Below are 14369 nucleotides of genomic sequence, written 5' to 3'. Positions count from 1 at the left end.
ACAGCTGCATTGTACCATCATGCCTGTCAGCAGATGAGAGTGAAAGGTGATGCTCAAACACCAAAGTGAAGTAACAAGAAGCAAAACTCGTTTTTAAGTGGAAGGAGACTTTGAAGGCATTGACAAAAGCAAGTCAGGTTCTACAGATGGCTAAATCAGTATTTTAATTTGTTATGATAAACAGGCAAATCAGATCCATAAACACTTCAAAGACAAATTTAGCTTTGCTAATACAACATGCAGAAGATACAGGGTAAAGTGGCATTTATCAAATGCTCATACATATTTGTCAACTCAAGTCCTCACAAAATTTTTGCATGTGCCTAGGGCTACTCTATAAAATGAAATGGAAGCTGATTATACTCTACATACTGAATTTGTTCAAATAGTGCATTGCATACAAAGTTTCCAGGCATTAGTACAGACCTCCGTCCCTCGTACTGAGACGTGTGCCCAGCTTTGAACTGATGTGAAAGTGACTGATGCCTGTTCAGTCTCCCATATATCTGGGAGCTGTGATGAGGTAGAATGAAACCTGCCTCTTCCATACTGCCAAGCAGCCTGGTCCAGACTTTTGCACACAAAGTGAGTAAATATTTGCCTTAGTATACAACATACCCCACCTCAGGGAGAATGCAAAGCACTCCTCCAAAGCCTCTTTAATACCAATTCCTGATTGGAGCGGCTTGGGACTGTTGTTGGCTTAGGGTGCCCAGATCTCCGGTAGGGAATAATTAAAACTCAGCCACTCTGTCGGGGGATCAACCGGGTTTGTGCTCAGGGCCTGAGCTGCTAAGGAATGCCAGTGTGGACCCACCATGATTGAAGGGGGTTAAAAAAGGGGGAAAAAGAGAAAAATACATCTAAACCACCTTGCTCACACCACAAATTAAATGAGGAGCCAGGAAAGTGCCCATTCACAACCCCATTTTGCCACTAAACCATACAACGAAAATATGAAGAGCTACATTTCAAAACAACACATATTGTATCCATATTCACTATGGCTAATGTTACTGATGCTATATATCAAAAATGTACAGCATTTTATGAAATTCAGCGCAATCAAGGATATCCTTTAAAAAAAAAATAATTAAAAAAAATCTCCCATTATCTTCTTCTTCCTGATGATGTAGCTCTCATTTTGGAATGAAACTCTTCATATGATCACAAATCAGATCCTCTGAGCCAAGTACTGACATCTCACATGCCGGATGAAGACAGCTCTTCTAGGATGTTTGCTTCATATCATCATAATCTCACAGACTTAAAAGGAAGCCTTTCTATTTGTGAGAGACAAGTTAGGTGCAAATATCCTTAGCTGTACAATATAAAACACACCAAACAAACAATTTTAGACATCTTTAGTATGAACTCTTCTACAATTCACTGCCAAGCTAAACAGAAATGGAAAAATAAGCATTTATGTGCGAAATCATAAAAAAGTGTACTGGATGTAAGCTAAGGCCTGTTTTTAAATATTTCTATTCCCTCTTTCTTCATGTCCACCAGTATTTTACACACACTAATAATAGTGACCCTACAAAAAAAAACAATTTCAATATATAAGGCCTCTTGAAACTAACGTCTAGATGGTCTTCTTTGACTCGGCTAAGTGAGTCCAAAAAAACCAAAGCTGATTTGTCATCTTTTTTACAGTAGACATCAATAATTGTTGTGCATGTTTGCATGATGGGGACTTACTGACACTTGGGTGATGATAGTCATAAATGAGAGGTCATCAGATTCAACATGACTGCTCAGTGACAGCTGAGTGACACAGAACGTTTCTAACCACCAAACATGGTCAAGCTGCAATCAGCAAAACAGCAGCTTTGTGTACCTGAGGAACTAGAGAATATTGAACTAAATATCCAACACACGGATCGATTAAATCAAAACATCTCAATAAAAAACTAAGCTTTATCATATATAATTGGAACACAGATGACAACAGAACATGCTGTTGTGTTGTATTGGCACCGTTCTCTTGCAGGTGTATCCTGCAAAACTCTGCACATGCAAACTCTACACTAAGGGCCACTGAGAGCAGCACCTTCTGAATATTTAACCATTACTGGTTGCATGGAGTGCAGTCTATTTTCCCTCTCAAGAGTCTACATGGACTAACTGTGCATTTCATCACATCTTAGTCCTTTCTACGAGGCTCTGAGAAAGCGTCCCATCTACAATTCTTACCTTGGAGATGATTATCCAGAGCAAAGTATACAACAGAGACCCCCGTGGCCTCTGACAGTGTCACAACACTGTGATCCCCTTCCTCATCCTGTACAAATATCACATGGGATTATGAAGCTAGGCTAGTACATACGCAGGGCTTTGACATGGCTTTTTGCCCGCATCTGGGAACACTAACGCCTGGTGAAAACAAAGGAAAAGACCCTCAGAGGTGAGATACTTTCACATAATGATATATTTTAAATGGTGGATTTTGGAAGCAGCTTGTGCTTCTGTATGACTTTACTGTGGGACGCATGCTTTCACTGGCATTGTGTTGTGGGAAGCCCTGGATCCTTGACTCAGCATTTCATAAAACTGTTAAAATATATCACAATTATAGAAAGAAAATATACATCAGATGCTTTAAGCCTCAATTGCAAAGTTTGGTGGAGGACACAATATAAAACCAGCTCACCAACATGTGTAAACACACAAATGGCCTTAATCCATACAGATTGCCTCACTCGCTCTTAATCTGAGAAACATTTTTGTCATGTAGGCTGGAGGACATATCAGGAAGCGCTTTTACCAAACAACAAATAAATTAACAGTTGGTGCATGGCCACCTGATAGACCAAATGAATGCATGAGCCACAGACAAAACATACGTAAATGTAAAAGGTGGCCGGTGTTAAATGCCCTCACAGGTCTGGACTCTAAAAAGCATCTTCAAACTTTAGTAAACATTGAACTTTAATGTTATTGTGCATAGCATTACTTCACACAGCCCTGCGTCAAGTAAGACAGTGGTCACTATTGTAAATGGATACTGATTGTAATTTCTGCATTAGGCTTTTGCATAACATCTGGAAAGCTGTTAGCTATAATGGACAAAACCTATCAGGGTCACGTCCATGAGATGCTCCGTTATCTACATTTGACACATATGTGAAGAAACAAAGCACTCTGCTCATTCAGCTCTTGAAACGTGTCTGCTCACATATATGGTTGAATTTCCTGAAATCAAAATAGAGAAGCCACATAAATTAAGAGCACAAAACCACAGAGATGTCATGAAGCATCTTACACAGGTCTTTAAACAGCAGACATGATGAAGTGAAGGACCAGGTCTATACAAGGACTCCTTCTAGTGGTAAAATGAGTGAACAACATGCATGTCTGCCCAAAGTCTGGGCAGGACTATTCACAACAGATGTGTACAAAGACTTACATTGCATGATGGGCCTTCACCTGCGTGCGACAGTTACGTCCCCAGTAACAGTCGGGACGAGATGTTACAGCAGCTGAGGAAAGAACATCAAATTAAGTTATTACATGGGCATAAGTCAAAGCCCTAAAAACAACAGTAACTCCATTCACAACCCTAATTCTAGTTGTGGAATGCACCAAAAACACCTGTTTGGAACGTTCCACAGGTAAACAGGTTGATTGGTAACAGGTGATAGTATCATGATTGGGTATAAAGGGCACCCTGGAGAGGGTGCAGTTTGGTTGCATTCTGGTTTTATTTTTCACAAAGCCTCACAACTTTTTTGGAATTGAGGCTGTATGTCTAAGTATGTCTGAAGTGCCATTAAAAATGGCTATATAAAAATAAATTTGGTCTGTCTGACCTGGCAGTTCAGATGGAGGGATGTTCTGTCGGTACTTGTAGGCGAGCTCCTTGAATGCTCGCAGGCCGCAGCAGAAGCACAGGATGGTATCTGCAGAGACTCGATTATCTGACAGAGACAGAGTCAAGAAGGACAGGACATTATCACTTCTCCTTTCTGTAGGACAGTGTGGACTTAGTTCAGCCACCTTATGTCTGCAGCGAGTGTCACGGCGGATCTTCCAGGTGTATCTGTATTAAAGTCCAGTATTTGGTAATGAAAGCAGCTTGGTTTTGATCTGATGGCTCACCTGTCAGATTGTAGATTCCGTGCTGTAAACTCTGCACTGACTCCTGGTGCAGATCTCTCCATGACTTCCCTCTGGAGGACAGGTAGTTCTGGTGGAAGGATGGATGGAAACAAACAAAAGCACTTTAACATTGCATATGCATATGAGGGGCAGACATGTATTTAAAGCATCTCACATTCTTAGCATGGGCTGTGAATGGAGTCTACTGTTTACGGATAGAAGCTTTAGTTGGTGCAGCTGACATTTCATAATCTGGAGAGTTTATTTGGCTTAGAGTGGCAGAAGCTGTTTAGTGGACACACAGATCCAAGGTGAGCATCAGGAAGGTAAATACTTTTGGCATTTGTCGCCCTAGTTAGAGCCAACCACTGAGGACATAAATAGCATGCTCTACACCACTGACCTCAACAGGTGATGCATTCTAATATAGAAATAAATAACTAACAACAACATCAACAAAAAAGTTTGAAATATATGTCCATCTTACCTGGAGGACCTCTGATTCATAGTTGTTGTTATTTAGCACACCATCCAGGCATTTGTCTGTCAGATTGAGCTCTGAATAAGAGAAAAATTGCGGCTTTGAGCTACGAAACATCCAGCAAACTACAACACATAAATCTGCTGTACAAATAGATACATGAGATGCTAGATCACAGAGAAGGCTGCAGGTTTCGACTTCGTGAGCTGCAATGCTGTGGTACAGAGATAGAAGAGCACTGTGAGCTGGAGGGTACGTTCACCTCAGCTGCCGCAGCAAAGGTTTCTCCCACACTGAACCAAAATCACTGAGTCACGCCGAATGAGTCTAGATTCTATAGTGTGCTTGTTATGAAAGGAAAAACACCTGAATTTATTCAGCTGTGACAACTTTAACACAAATGTGCAGGAATATGTTTCATCAGTTATCCTGCTAAGAATAAAATGTTGTGGGAGTGCTGAGAATTTGAGGATGGCAATCACCAAACTTACAGATGTTCCCATTTGGACACTAGTCAAAAAAATCCCACACTGGTTGAAGGCCAGCACACAGCAATAAGCCTAACAGTGGAGATCCCCCCCGGAGCCGTTACGCTGAAACAGGTACATACCACTGAATCGAGCCAGACAGCCCTGACAGCCAATCCTCTGGCAACCCCAGTACATATGACAGAAGGGTCGCTGGCACAGCACACCTGCCAACACACAGCACATCATGCATATGAGGTGTATAATGGACTTTGTGCAACAATCTACCCATAATGGCTGGCAAAGTAAAGCTGATTTTACATGTAGTGCGCACTTCACAGCATCTATATATCAAATGTGTCTTAAAACTTAACAGCGTCACGCAATTTAAAACATGCCAGCACTGACTGGTGTATATTATCTATGAATATTAGTTTCCTGTGTTTTAGTTTGCTTTCTTTTTCAAAATAGTTACATGCAGTTTTCTGAATGACAGCATGATCACATTACATGTCTGCAGAGGGACGAACAAGTCCAGGGATCACTCACATTGTTGAGCAATAACCTGCTGGCTGTTCAGCTCGGCCCGTCGGTCTGGCATTGGCTGGAGGCAGCAGGTGCAGATGAGATGGCAGCCCTGAGGGGGGCAGCGGTACTCCTGAGGAGCTGCAGACATGACAGGAGCAAAAAAAAAAAAAAAAAAAAAAAAGGTTTTAGACAGGAGCAAAGATGTGAAGGCAGGAGGATCCTCACAGTTGTTCTTAAGTGGGGTTTTGTGTTTGTATCAGCATCATCTTCCCCCTAATCTACATTTATCACCTGAGGGGACATCAGAGGATGTTGAAGGCTGCTCCCCTGTGGGCTTTTCAGATCCCTCCTCAGCTGCTGGTTTGGGTGGTGGAGGTATAGGCGGTGGAGCTGGCAGACCAGGGAGCCAGTAGTTTGAAACTGAAGGAAACAGCATCTGACTGACCTCCCTCCTGTAGCCAGGACACTGTCGGCACATCACCAGAGGCTGACTGGGGACAAAAAAAACATCTTGATATTTTACATTACATTTTCTATTGATTTTCAATCATATTCTATTCAACAACATTGTTAAAATTATTTATATTTCATTTTCCTACCGTGTTAATTCTCATTTTCGTGAGTGAGAGAAGGTGGACTAAATGCTAATTTACAATCCCACTGAGTGAGACACGATGCACCAACAACACAGCTGGGACAAAGTATGAAAACATGCAGACAGCACACAGTCGTTCATAAAAAGCTAAGCTAACGTGGCTAACTGTAGATGTGACATTAAAATTGCTTTCAGTGTGCTATCTGTCATGTTGCTATCAGACAGAATGAGTTATCTCCAGGTTTAATGTTGACGGTCAACCATCTAAATCTTCCTGTATATGTTGACTAAAGAAATATCACTACGCTTTCCAACGTTTTAGCTTCTCCTTTCCAGTTAAACACCAACATTGATCAGTGTTTTGAGTGAATTCAGCTTCTGAATGATTCCCTGCTCTGCAGTCAACAGGTGGCGGTGGTAATGCTAATGCTAGATGTGACAAAAATGAGACAAAGATTTTTTTATACAAAATTCAAAATATATTTTGAAACAACCAGACCTTTTACCTAATGTCTGAGGAGTCACTGTCATTGTCAGAGAGCTCAAAGAGATAATCTGAACTGCCCTCCTCATCAGAGAAAGAGCGCTCAATCTTTGGCTGCAACATGTCCTGAGTTATCTTGTTACGGCTGTCCATGCTCTTCAGGTCCTCCTCACTGCGACACTTCTCTGTGGGACAGAAAGGAACACACAAATGCATACAAAGTCAGTATCTCATTAGGTTTTGGCAGAATGTAAACCATTTTGGAAAATCCACAAGCTAAGCTGGTCTTGCTTAGATGCCATTCCTTCTCTTGTGTGAATCTCTATCATGTCAGTTTTGGTAGAAAAACATATGTTGTTACATAAAGTAATTTCCCATCCACTTTTCAGTAGAAGGCAATTTGAATGGAATGAAGTGACAATGTGTCGTGAATAAAAGATGCTATCAAAATAATGTTTATCTGTGCAAACCTGGGTGCTGGATGAGGTAGGCCTCCACCAGGTTGTTGAGGACGTGGTTCTTACGGATCCTCTCCACGGGGCAGCGGCAGGTGGGGCAAAGGGAAGAACGCTCCATCCAGCCTGAGTAGCAGGCAGCACAGAAGACATGCATGCAGGGCTGCAAGCTAAAGCAAAAACAGAGGACTTAGAATTGAACTCACAAACACACACATGTGGCATTTGTTAGACATGCAAAGTGCCTTAACGAAGCACAAAGCAGGGCTGAAGCCCCTGACCTTGGACGTCTGTTTGAATGTCATGGTCTTTGAGCTCTTACCTGACGCAGTCATGCAGAAGGTCCTGGCAAATAACACATGTCAGGCTCTCCTCCATCTTATCCGTCTTAGCCCCTTCCACTGGCAGTTTAGACATAAGATTCCTGGGACTTTCTTTACTTGAACCGACCACTTGTGTACTGGAGGCGTGTGCCAAATCATAATCTTTATCTGTAAACACAATAACTTCAGATTACATGCCACACTGAGTTTGTATTTTTGGGTGGTTGAAAGCAAGCTTCTGGGGTAGATACAAAAGCTCCAATTAACGCTCTGATACAGCACAAAGAGGCCCATTTTATTTGCGGAAGCATAACAACCACTCGGACTGTGTGGGCGTCTCCAGGCACACCTGCTATTCTGCTTCATGTCCGTGCAACAGTGCAAAGTACGAAAGGACTGGCACACTCTCAGCCAGTCACATCGCTGACCTCACCGCTGTGCCAATCACAGTGGAGCATGACCACATCAGTTCAACAACTGAAGAATCGGCTTCTCCAGGAAAATCACAATGTTGTCTGCATGGTGCCAAGTGGCACAACATGAACACGCAGCACCATGAATGTGCAGCCAAAGCCAGATGGTGTTGGGCTTTTAACAGCTAATTAATCCAGTTTTGATGGAAACAAATCATTTAAAAGTACATTTTGTGAAGCAATTTATGTGAATGCATCAATCCAGTCCATTCTTCACACTGTACACAGTAACATCATATCTTAAAATGATGATCAATGACCCATCTCTGTGGACCTGTGTAGTTACTCTGTAGCAGCAAGGTGTTATTTGAATCTGATTAAATGAAGGTAAACAAAGTGGATTGACGTGTGTAATGGCGCTGAGATCTGGTGCAGCACATCTCTAATCGGAGGCTGCAAATTTAACACGTACATGCCCTGCTGCCTTCAGACAGCTGCAGGGATTTCATGAACTGAAGGAGAAGCTTTTCATGCAGTAGAAAGCAGCTGGGGACAACAGACCCTGTAACCTTCACCCAGATTATTTAACAAATTCAAACTGCATTCCAATAATTATTTTAGTATTAAAACGTGGCTGCAGCGTGACCTTGGACGAGGCATAGACATGGGTCTGAGACATCTATTCTCAGGGCAACCCAATTTCCACCAAAATACCAACTACTCGCTTTGAGCTGCTTCATTTGAAGGAACTTCGCACCCGTTTGCGCCTCTCCTTCCACTTGTGCACAGGCGGTGCACAAGTGGAAATACCACACAGGCAGGCATAGCGCATTTCAAGGCCAGGAAAATACCAAATTGACACCAAATACCAAATCAAGCAGAGCACTGCTTGCTCAGGTCATTTTGCCACCCCAGAAATAGGACCTAAAATCTAATGTGAGGAATCAAAGAAAACCACAGTGATCTCAGAGTATATAAATATATATTAAAGACAAAACACTTACGGTCATCAGTTTTCCTCCTCTTGCTTTCTGGCTCCATACTGTCCATGTCTTTTTCCTGGGCTGCAGCATCTTTAGCTTGGCCTGATAAGATGGAGGAACAACAATCCTGGGTCGAATAATGTTGCTTTAATGTACATACTGTCACCGGTGGAGGAATTTAGTTGAAAAAGTCTAATCTAGGGGTGTGCCATATATCGTTCATGACAGTACTACTATTTTTTCTTGATTTAATAAAAAATTGTCATCAAAATAAAGACAATATTGTAATGTGGTTTCCATTAATACTATTGACAGCAGTCACACTCTTTGGGGGTAATTAATCAGAGCAGCATTTCCTCCTGTGTTCTGAATCTTTAAAGGTTGGGAAGAGTGGAGGTAAATGGCTTAAATCACAGGCAGCCGGGGACTCAGCAAAACACAAAGCAGATGAGAGCAGACAGCACGGACAGTTAAACACCGGGCTGAAGATGGCGTGATGATCCCCAGCTGGACATGTTTTAGACTTAAAGTTAGTTTAACGTTCAGTGTTGATCAGCATGTCTGCTTCCATCAATGACTCTGATCAGAGAGGTCCTTTAAAAGAAGAACACAGAGCCACAGCTCTGCCTCTGTCTGCTCTGCTAACATCCTGTGAAGCAGCCATTTATCACACATGCAGAGGCTGGCTGACCACAGCAGCTGAAATGAGGGAATTGCAATTGTATTATTATTATTACCAACACTTTGCAATGTCATTATATTATTTTAAGGCCATATAAACCATCCCCGCTTTAGATAATCAAAATAAACTACTTATGGATTAATCCAACACAGCCCATGTTACTACCTTTAAAGGAACAGCGGCTTAGCTTAGAACAAAGACTGAAAACAGGGGGACACAGCTAGCTTGGCTCTGTCCAGAGGTACAAACACTGAAGTGTTAAGACAACATGTTGTGATTTAACAGGCAAGCGTGCTACGTGCCAGACTCTTTTTTGGCTGGAAGAGGTCACTTCCTGGAGTCTTTTTATCACCACGAGGCTACCAGACAACCAGTGAGGTCTCTGCTCCCAGTCAGGAAACAGTCCACAACGCAACATGTCTTCCGGTAGAAACGAGTTAAAGACTTTCAAGACCTCTTTAATACCACTTTAAATTTAATTTAAGGCCAAAACACACGCAGTTTACGACAAACATTCAAAACCAACATGCGTGAAATGTTGTTGAGTAAATAGTACAATATTTGTCTGACTTTTTAAGGACCCATGGCTGCCCTGATAACTGCAGAGACTCCTCCCGCCAATTGAACTCAAAGATGCTGTAGATCATAAATAATTTATCTAAATGAATTCATGACATAGCATGGGATGCATAGAAAAGTGATCGACTGTGAATTTCCAGAGGGAGAGATGAAGAAAAAGGCCTTCCTCTCACCACCATGGATCACCTCTCCTTCAGCACTGTGTAAGCAGCACCTACCAGAGTCAGGACAGGCTGGGGCTGCCTTGGGACCACAAGCGGTCAGGCTCCTGATGCAGAAGTGGGAAGTGGAGGTGGAGGGCTGAGGTTCCTCCTGAGTTGGATCACGAGGAGCCTTTGTGAGCATCACGGGCTCCACAGAGAGCGACATCTCTGAAGGTGGAACAGGAGCAGGACTGTGGGCAGACCTCTCCGTGTCTGAAGTTTAGATACAGGCTGAGCGTTACTAGTGAAACACAACATAGCTGAGGGGAAAAAAAAGGGGTTGCATTTGACAAAGGAGTTGTGGAGAATGACTCAACTACTTACCATAACTATGTTGTGAAATAGCTTGCTCTGCTTTGATTGAGTGATAAACATAGGCGACGTCTACAGGGGGACAAGAGAAGATGTCGTCAGCCTTTCCCTCTCATAGATACACATAAACATTATTCTCATGGCTAACAGCGTGGACAACTCACTTTGTTCTGGCTCACTTTTCCTATACACAAAGTAGATGACATCACCGGTCTGCAGCATGTGAGTTTGCTTCTTGACCAGTTTGGACATGTTGATCACCGTGCCGTTAGTGCTACAGACAGGAATGGGATGCATCACTGTACAATGTAATGCTTTCAAGTGTTGGCTTTATGAAAGTATCAGCTCATACAGGAAACACAAGCTTTCTTTAAACTATCTCAACATGTTTGTTGCATTGAATTTCTAAGCAACAGTGCCCCGCAGAACTTATATCATTCTGTTTAGTCATTCAGGAACCAAAACACCCAATGCTCCAGTTTTGTACTGCAGTTAAAATTCTCTGATGGGCGAATCCTCAGTATACAATACCTCATGTCTTCAAGCCACACCTCTCCTGAGCTTTCATCTTGCACAATCTTGCAGTGCTCCCCTGACACCAGTTTGTTGGCTGGAAAGGACAGATAACAACCTGGCAAGGAAATAATACAGCACCACCATGAAAACACAGAATAGACATAATACAAATTACGTTTCAGCTTTTTAGTGCCCTTTATCCGTCTGTTTAAAAAATACAGCACGTGCTTCCGTGTTCATTTCACGTTCCTCCCCCTCTGACCGTTCCAAAACATTAAGATTCACCTTCTCGTGACATTTTCAAAACCTCTTATTACCCAGACGTAACCGGACCAATTAAGACCAGTTGCTTTGCATTGCAAAAAAAGTAGACCCCCCAAAAGGTCTCGACAACAAAGCAGACACAGGGGGAAATATGGGCCTAACCTTTTCTTACGCAAACCCCCCCCCACAAAAAAAATCTACTTAATATTCTGCACACATGTTCTCAATGGAAGCCTTTTGTTGTCGTCACAAGGGCCTGTCTAAGTTTGGTGCACTAAAGAAGTCTTTGTGTTTTCAAGGGGGAGGTTTTCTAAGGCTGCAGACACTGACAAACATGTCTACGCTACAGACAGGACTGTCTTTTGTTCACAGGCATCACTGCGTTCAGAGCTCCTTAAAGCGGGGTTTAAGAAAATGTTAACAACTATATGAAATGAGATTAAAGGTGAAGGCAAATCTTTATCGTTCATACCCTAACATACAGAAACAAATCCTACCTTTTTTTCTGCCGACTGTGCACTCCCTGTTGAAAAGCAGGACGGTTTCACTGGAGTCCACCTTCACTAACTTTCCCCACGGGCGTCCTCTCCTGTAACTGTCCATCTCCCAATTTATCTTCCCTATAAGATATTGTGAGAAAACAAGTTTGGAAATGTTTAAGTAAATTAAATACACTGTTTTACAGAGTATTAGGTACACGGTAGCAAAGAGAAAGTGAAATCAAGCAACAACGTGATGGTTTTAGTGTAGGTTGGTGAAATGGAAACCTGCTCAGACATGTTTTAATCAGGTCAGTAACATTCAAACCAAGTCAAACCAGCTATTCATTGTTGCCAGGTCTCTGATGCCAAAGAAGATTAAAATCTGACACTCAGGATCTCAACAGACATACTCTTATATAATACGATAGAAACGCTTTAAAACAACACAAACATCCACTCCACATTTTGGTATTCATAGGAAATACCAGTTTGCACATAATGCAATGAGACTTCAACTTAACTATCTGCTCAGTATTGAAGTCCCACAGCTGTCTTTGTCAAACACACCACAAACTGGCATCATTTTGAGTGATTTTACATTCCGTGCTGTTGGATATATCACGTTTTACGTATGCCGAATTCAAAAGCCAACTTTATCGATTCATCCGAGTATAAACAACGTTAGTAAAGAGAAGCACTTTGTCGAATAAGTAAGATTTCATTAAACTCTCATCAGGTTTGGTTAAGAAAGCCACTGGAGCTCAGGCTGCTAACCAGACTAGCTTTCCTGAGCTTCCTAGCTATCCAGCATTATTAGTTAGCTGACTTTGTTGTGTGACAAGCTGGAAAAACGTAGAGTTAACTCATTCGTCAACTAAATTATAACAAAACGTTTCATAATGCACATGGTGTGGAGTATAATGACACGAACACACACAACTTCGCTCAATAATAACACTAAGCTAACGCAACAGCTAACACTAGCAGCTACCCACACTGTATCCAAGAGACGATCAGGAGCACAGAGCAACAGACACACAGAGAAACCCGTAACGTTACACTTATCACAAGTCTGACACCGTTACTGTACCGTCAAAAGCTGAGTTTGTTGTCCCAATGGCTCCGTATTAAATAGCTTCTTCTCCTCATGTTCCAGCTAGGCACTAGATGCACTTCCTGCCCAGCTCACGGTTGACATTATATACCGTCATCAGCTGATGGAGGAGGAGCACTTTGGGTTTGTGTTTCAAAGTGTGTCCGTGTGTGCTGAACGTAAACAGACTGATCCAACATCGGTCACAGGGTTATTTTCATCGCATTAAGATAAAATAAAATCTGGACCCGGAAATATACCTGGCACAAATGCTTGTACAAATCATTACTATTGTATCAGAGAAGTTAACACTGGAAAAAGTTTGCAAGTTTCAATCGTGCAGCGCAGCCAGCAACAAAAGCACCTGCATTTAGCAAGAATGTTGCGCACACAATGCGCATTTTTGAAAGCTAGCAAGCATGTCAGACACAACTGCACCTGTGCGTCTTTACTTTCACTTTTCATCGCTCATACAGCATTTAGTCAAACTTCATTATATATGGGATTACCTTTTCCAAGTGTGAGTTGCCAAAACTCTTTTGCAGCTTTTTTCGATTCATTAAAAATTCATAAGACTGGCCCAGGTAAGAGCATTACTGACGGCTGTTGGCTGCTGGAGCCCTGTCTCCATCTTGGGTTGGTGTAAACTAACAAATCAAAGAGGTGAAGTCGCTCTGGCATAGAGGCAAATACCGAGAATCAAAATCTAATTGCAGTTGTGTTACTAATTTGAGGGAACTGAGAGAAAATTAAGTATAATTTTCAAGTTTCTGTTTCAGAATCATTAATCATATTGAATAATTAACATGTCAGCTCCTGTAAGTGGATGAAGTTGGTGATGTTTGATGAGGCACAAGGGCCTTCATGAGGTCAAACAGCTCTCCCATGTGGATGCCACCCTCTCATATTGTGGCGGTGATTATCTCTGCCAGGTGCAGCCAAATTTCAGGTACATCTGCCTCAATATATTCTGAAACCCTGAAGGATCTGCTGCAGACCCTTCAGGAACAGCAGGGTGGGCAGCATCCCTGCCTCGTGCAGGTCATGATGCAACAGTCCCCGTCGTGTTGCGCCTGCAGTACTTCTCACAAAGACTGACAGCTGTGAAGTGCCACACTTCCTCTGTCTTCCTACTTTTAGTTGATTATTCAGTCCCCCCATACAGACCTTTAAGGGTTTGCACTTGCAGTGATCAGCAAGCTTGTATCAGTGCCAGATATTTATTTTTCTGTTTGTGGTGGACAATTTCTTAGTTTTTGTCAATTTATTGTTCCCTGACGAGTGTTTTTGCTCATCAAAGTGTGTACCTCCTTAGTTTTGGTAAAAGAGCAACAGCTCCCCAGTAAGTGGTTTCGCTTGTGGGTAAAACTTGTTTTGTTGTGATGCCTGTAGAGGTGCCGCAGAT

The 14369-nt window shown here is 42.2% G+C and overlaps 1 protein-coding gene across 1 annotated transcript; it reads right to left on the bottom strand.

Moving 5' to 3' along the window:
* Positions 1-142: 142 nt before the first annotated feature.
* chfr (checkpoint with forkhead and ring finger domains, E3 ubiquitin protein ligase) lies at positions 143-13074 on the bottom strand. The gene is made up of 18 exons (XM_070965175.1): positions 12962-13074; positions 11887-12009; positions 11141-11240; positions 10774-10883; positions 10622-10681; positions 10313-10510; positions 8855-8935; positions 7437-7605; positions 7130-7284; positions 6682-6844; positions 5872-6071; positions 5602-5718; positions 5196-5279; positions 4592-4662; positions 4105-4192; positions 3816-3923; positions 3413-3485; positions 143-3198 (listed from the first exon to the last, which is right to left on the bottom strand). The coding sequence occupies exons 2-18, from the start codon at positions 11990-11992 to the stop codon at positions 3156-3158; spliced, it is 1926 nt and encodes a 641-aa protein (XP_070821276.1). The 5' UTR covers positions 11993-12009; positions 12962-13074; the 3' UTR covers positions 143-3155.
* Between the last annotated feature and the right edge of the window lie 1295 nt (positions 13075-14369).

Source organism: Chaetodon trifascialis, chromosome 6 (assembly GCF_039877785.1).
Source record: "Chaetodon trifascialis isolate fChaTrf1 chromosome 6, fChaTrf1.hap1, whole genome shotgun sequence".
Classification (NCBI taxonomy): Eukaryota; Metazoa; Chordata; class Actinopteri; order Chaetodontiformes; family Chaetodontidae; genus Chaetodon; species Chaetodon trifascialis.
The sequence above is the reverse complement of the archived record's forward strand: the minus strand, read 5'-3'. Positions and strand labels throughout refer to the sequence as shown.

Bases quoted from the DNA above. Each gene is read 5' to 3' on its own strand.
- chfr (XM_070965175.1), bottom strand. From the start codon at position 11,992: ATGGACAGTTACAGGAGAGGACGCCCGTGGGGAAAGTTAGTGAAGGTG. The intron at 6,845-7,129 runs GTTTGCACAGAT...TCTGTCCCACAG, and splicing joins CTACCTCATCCAGCACCCAG to AGAAGTGTCGCAGTGAGGAG. The intron at 4,663-5,195 runs GTATGTACCTGT...TCTCTTATTCAG, and splicing joins CTGTCTGGCTCGATTCAGTG to AGCTCAATCTGACAGACAAA.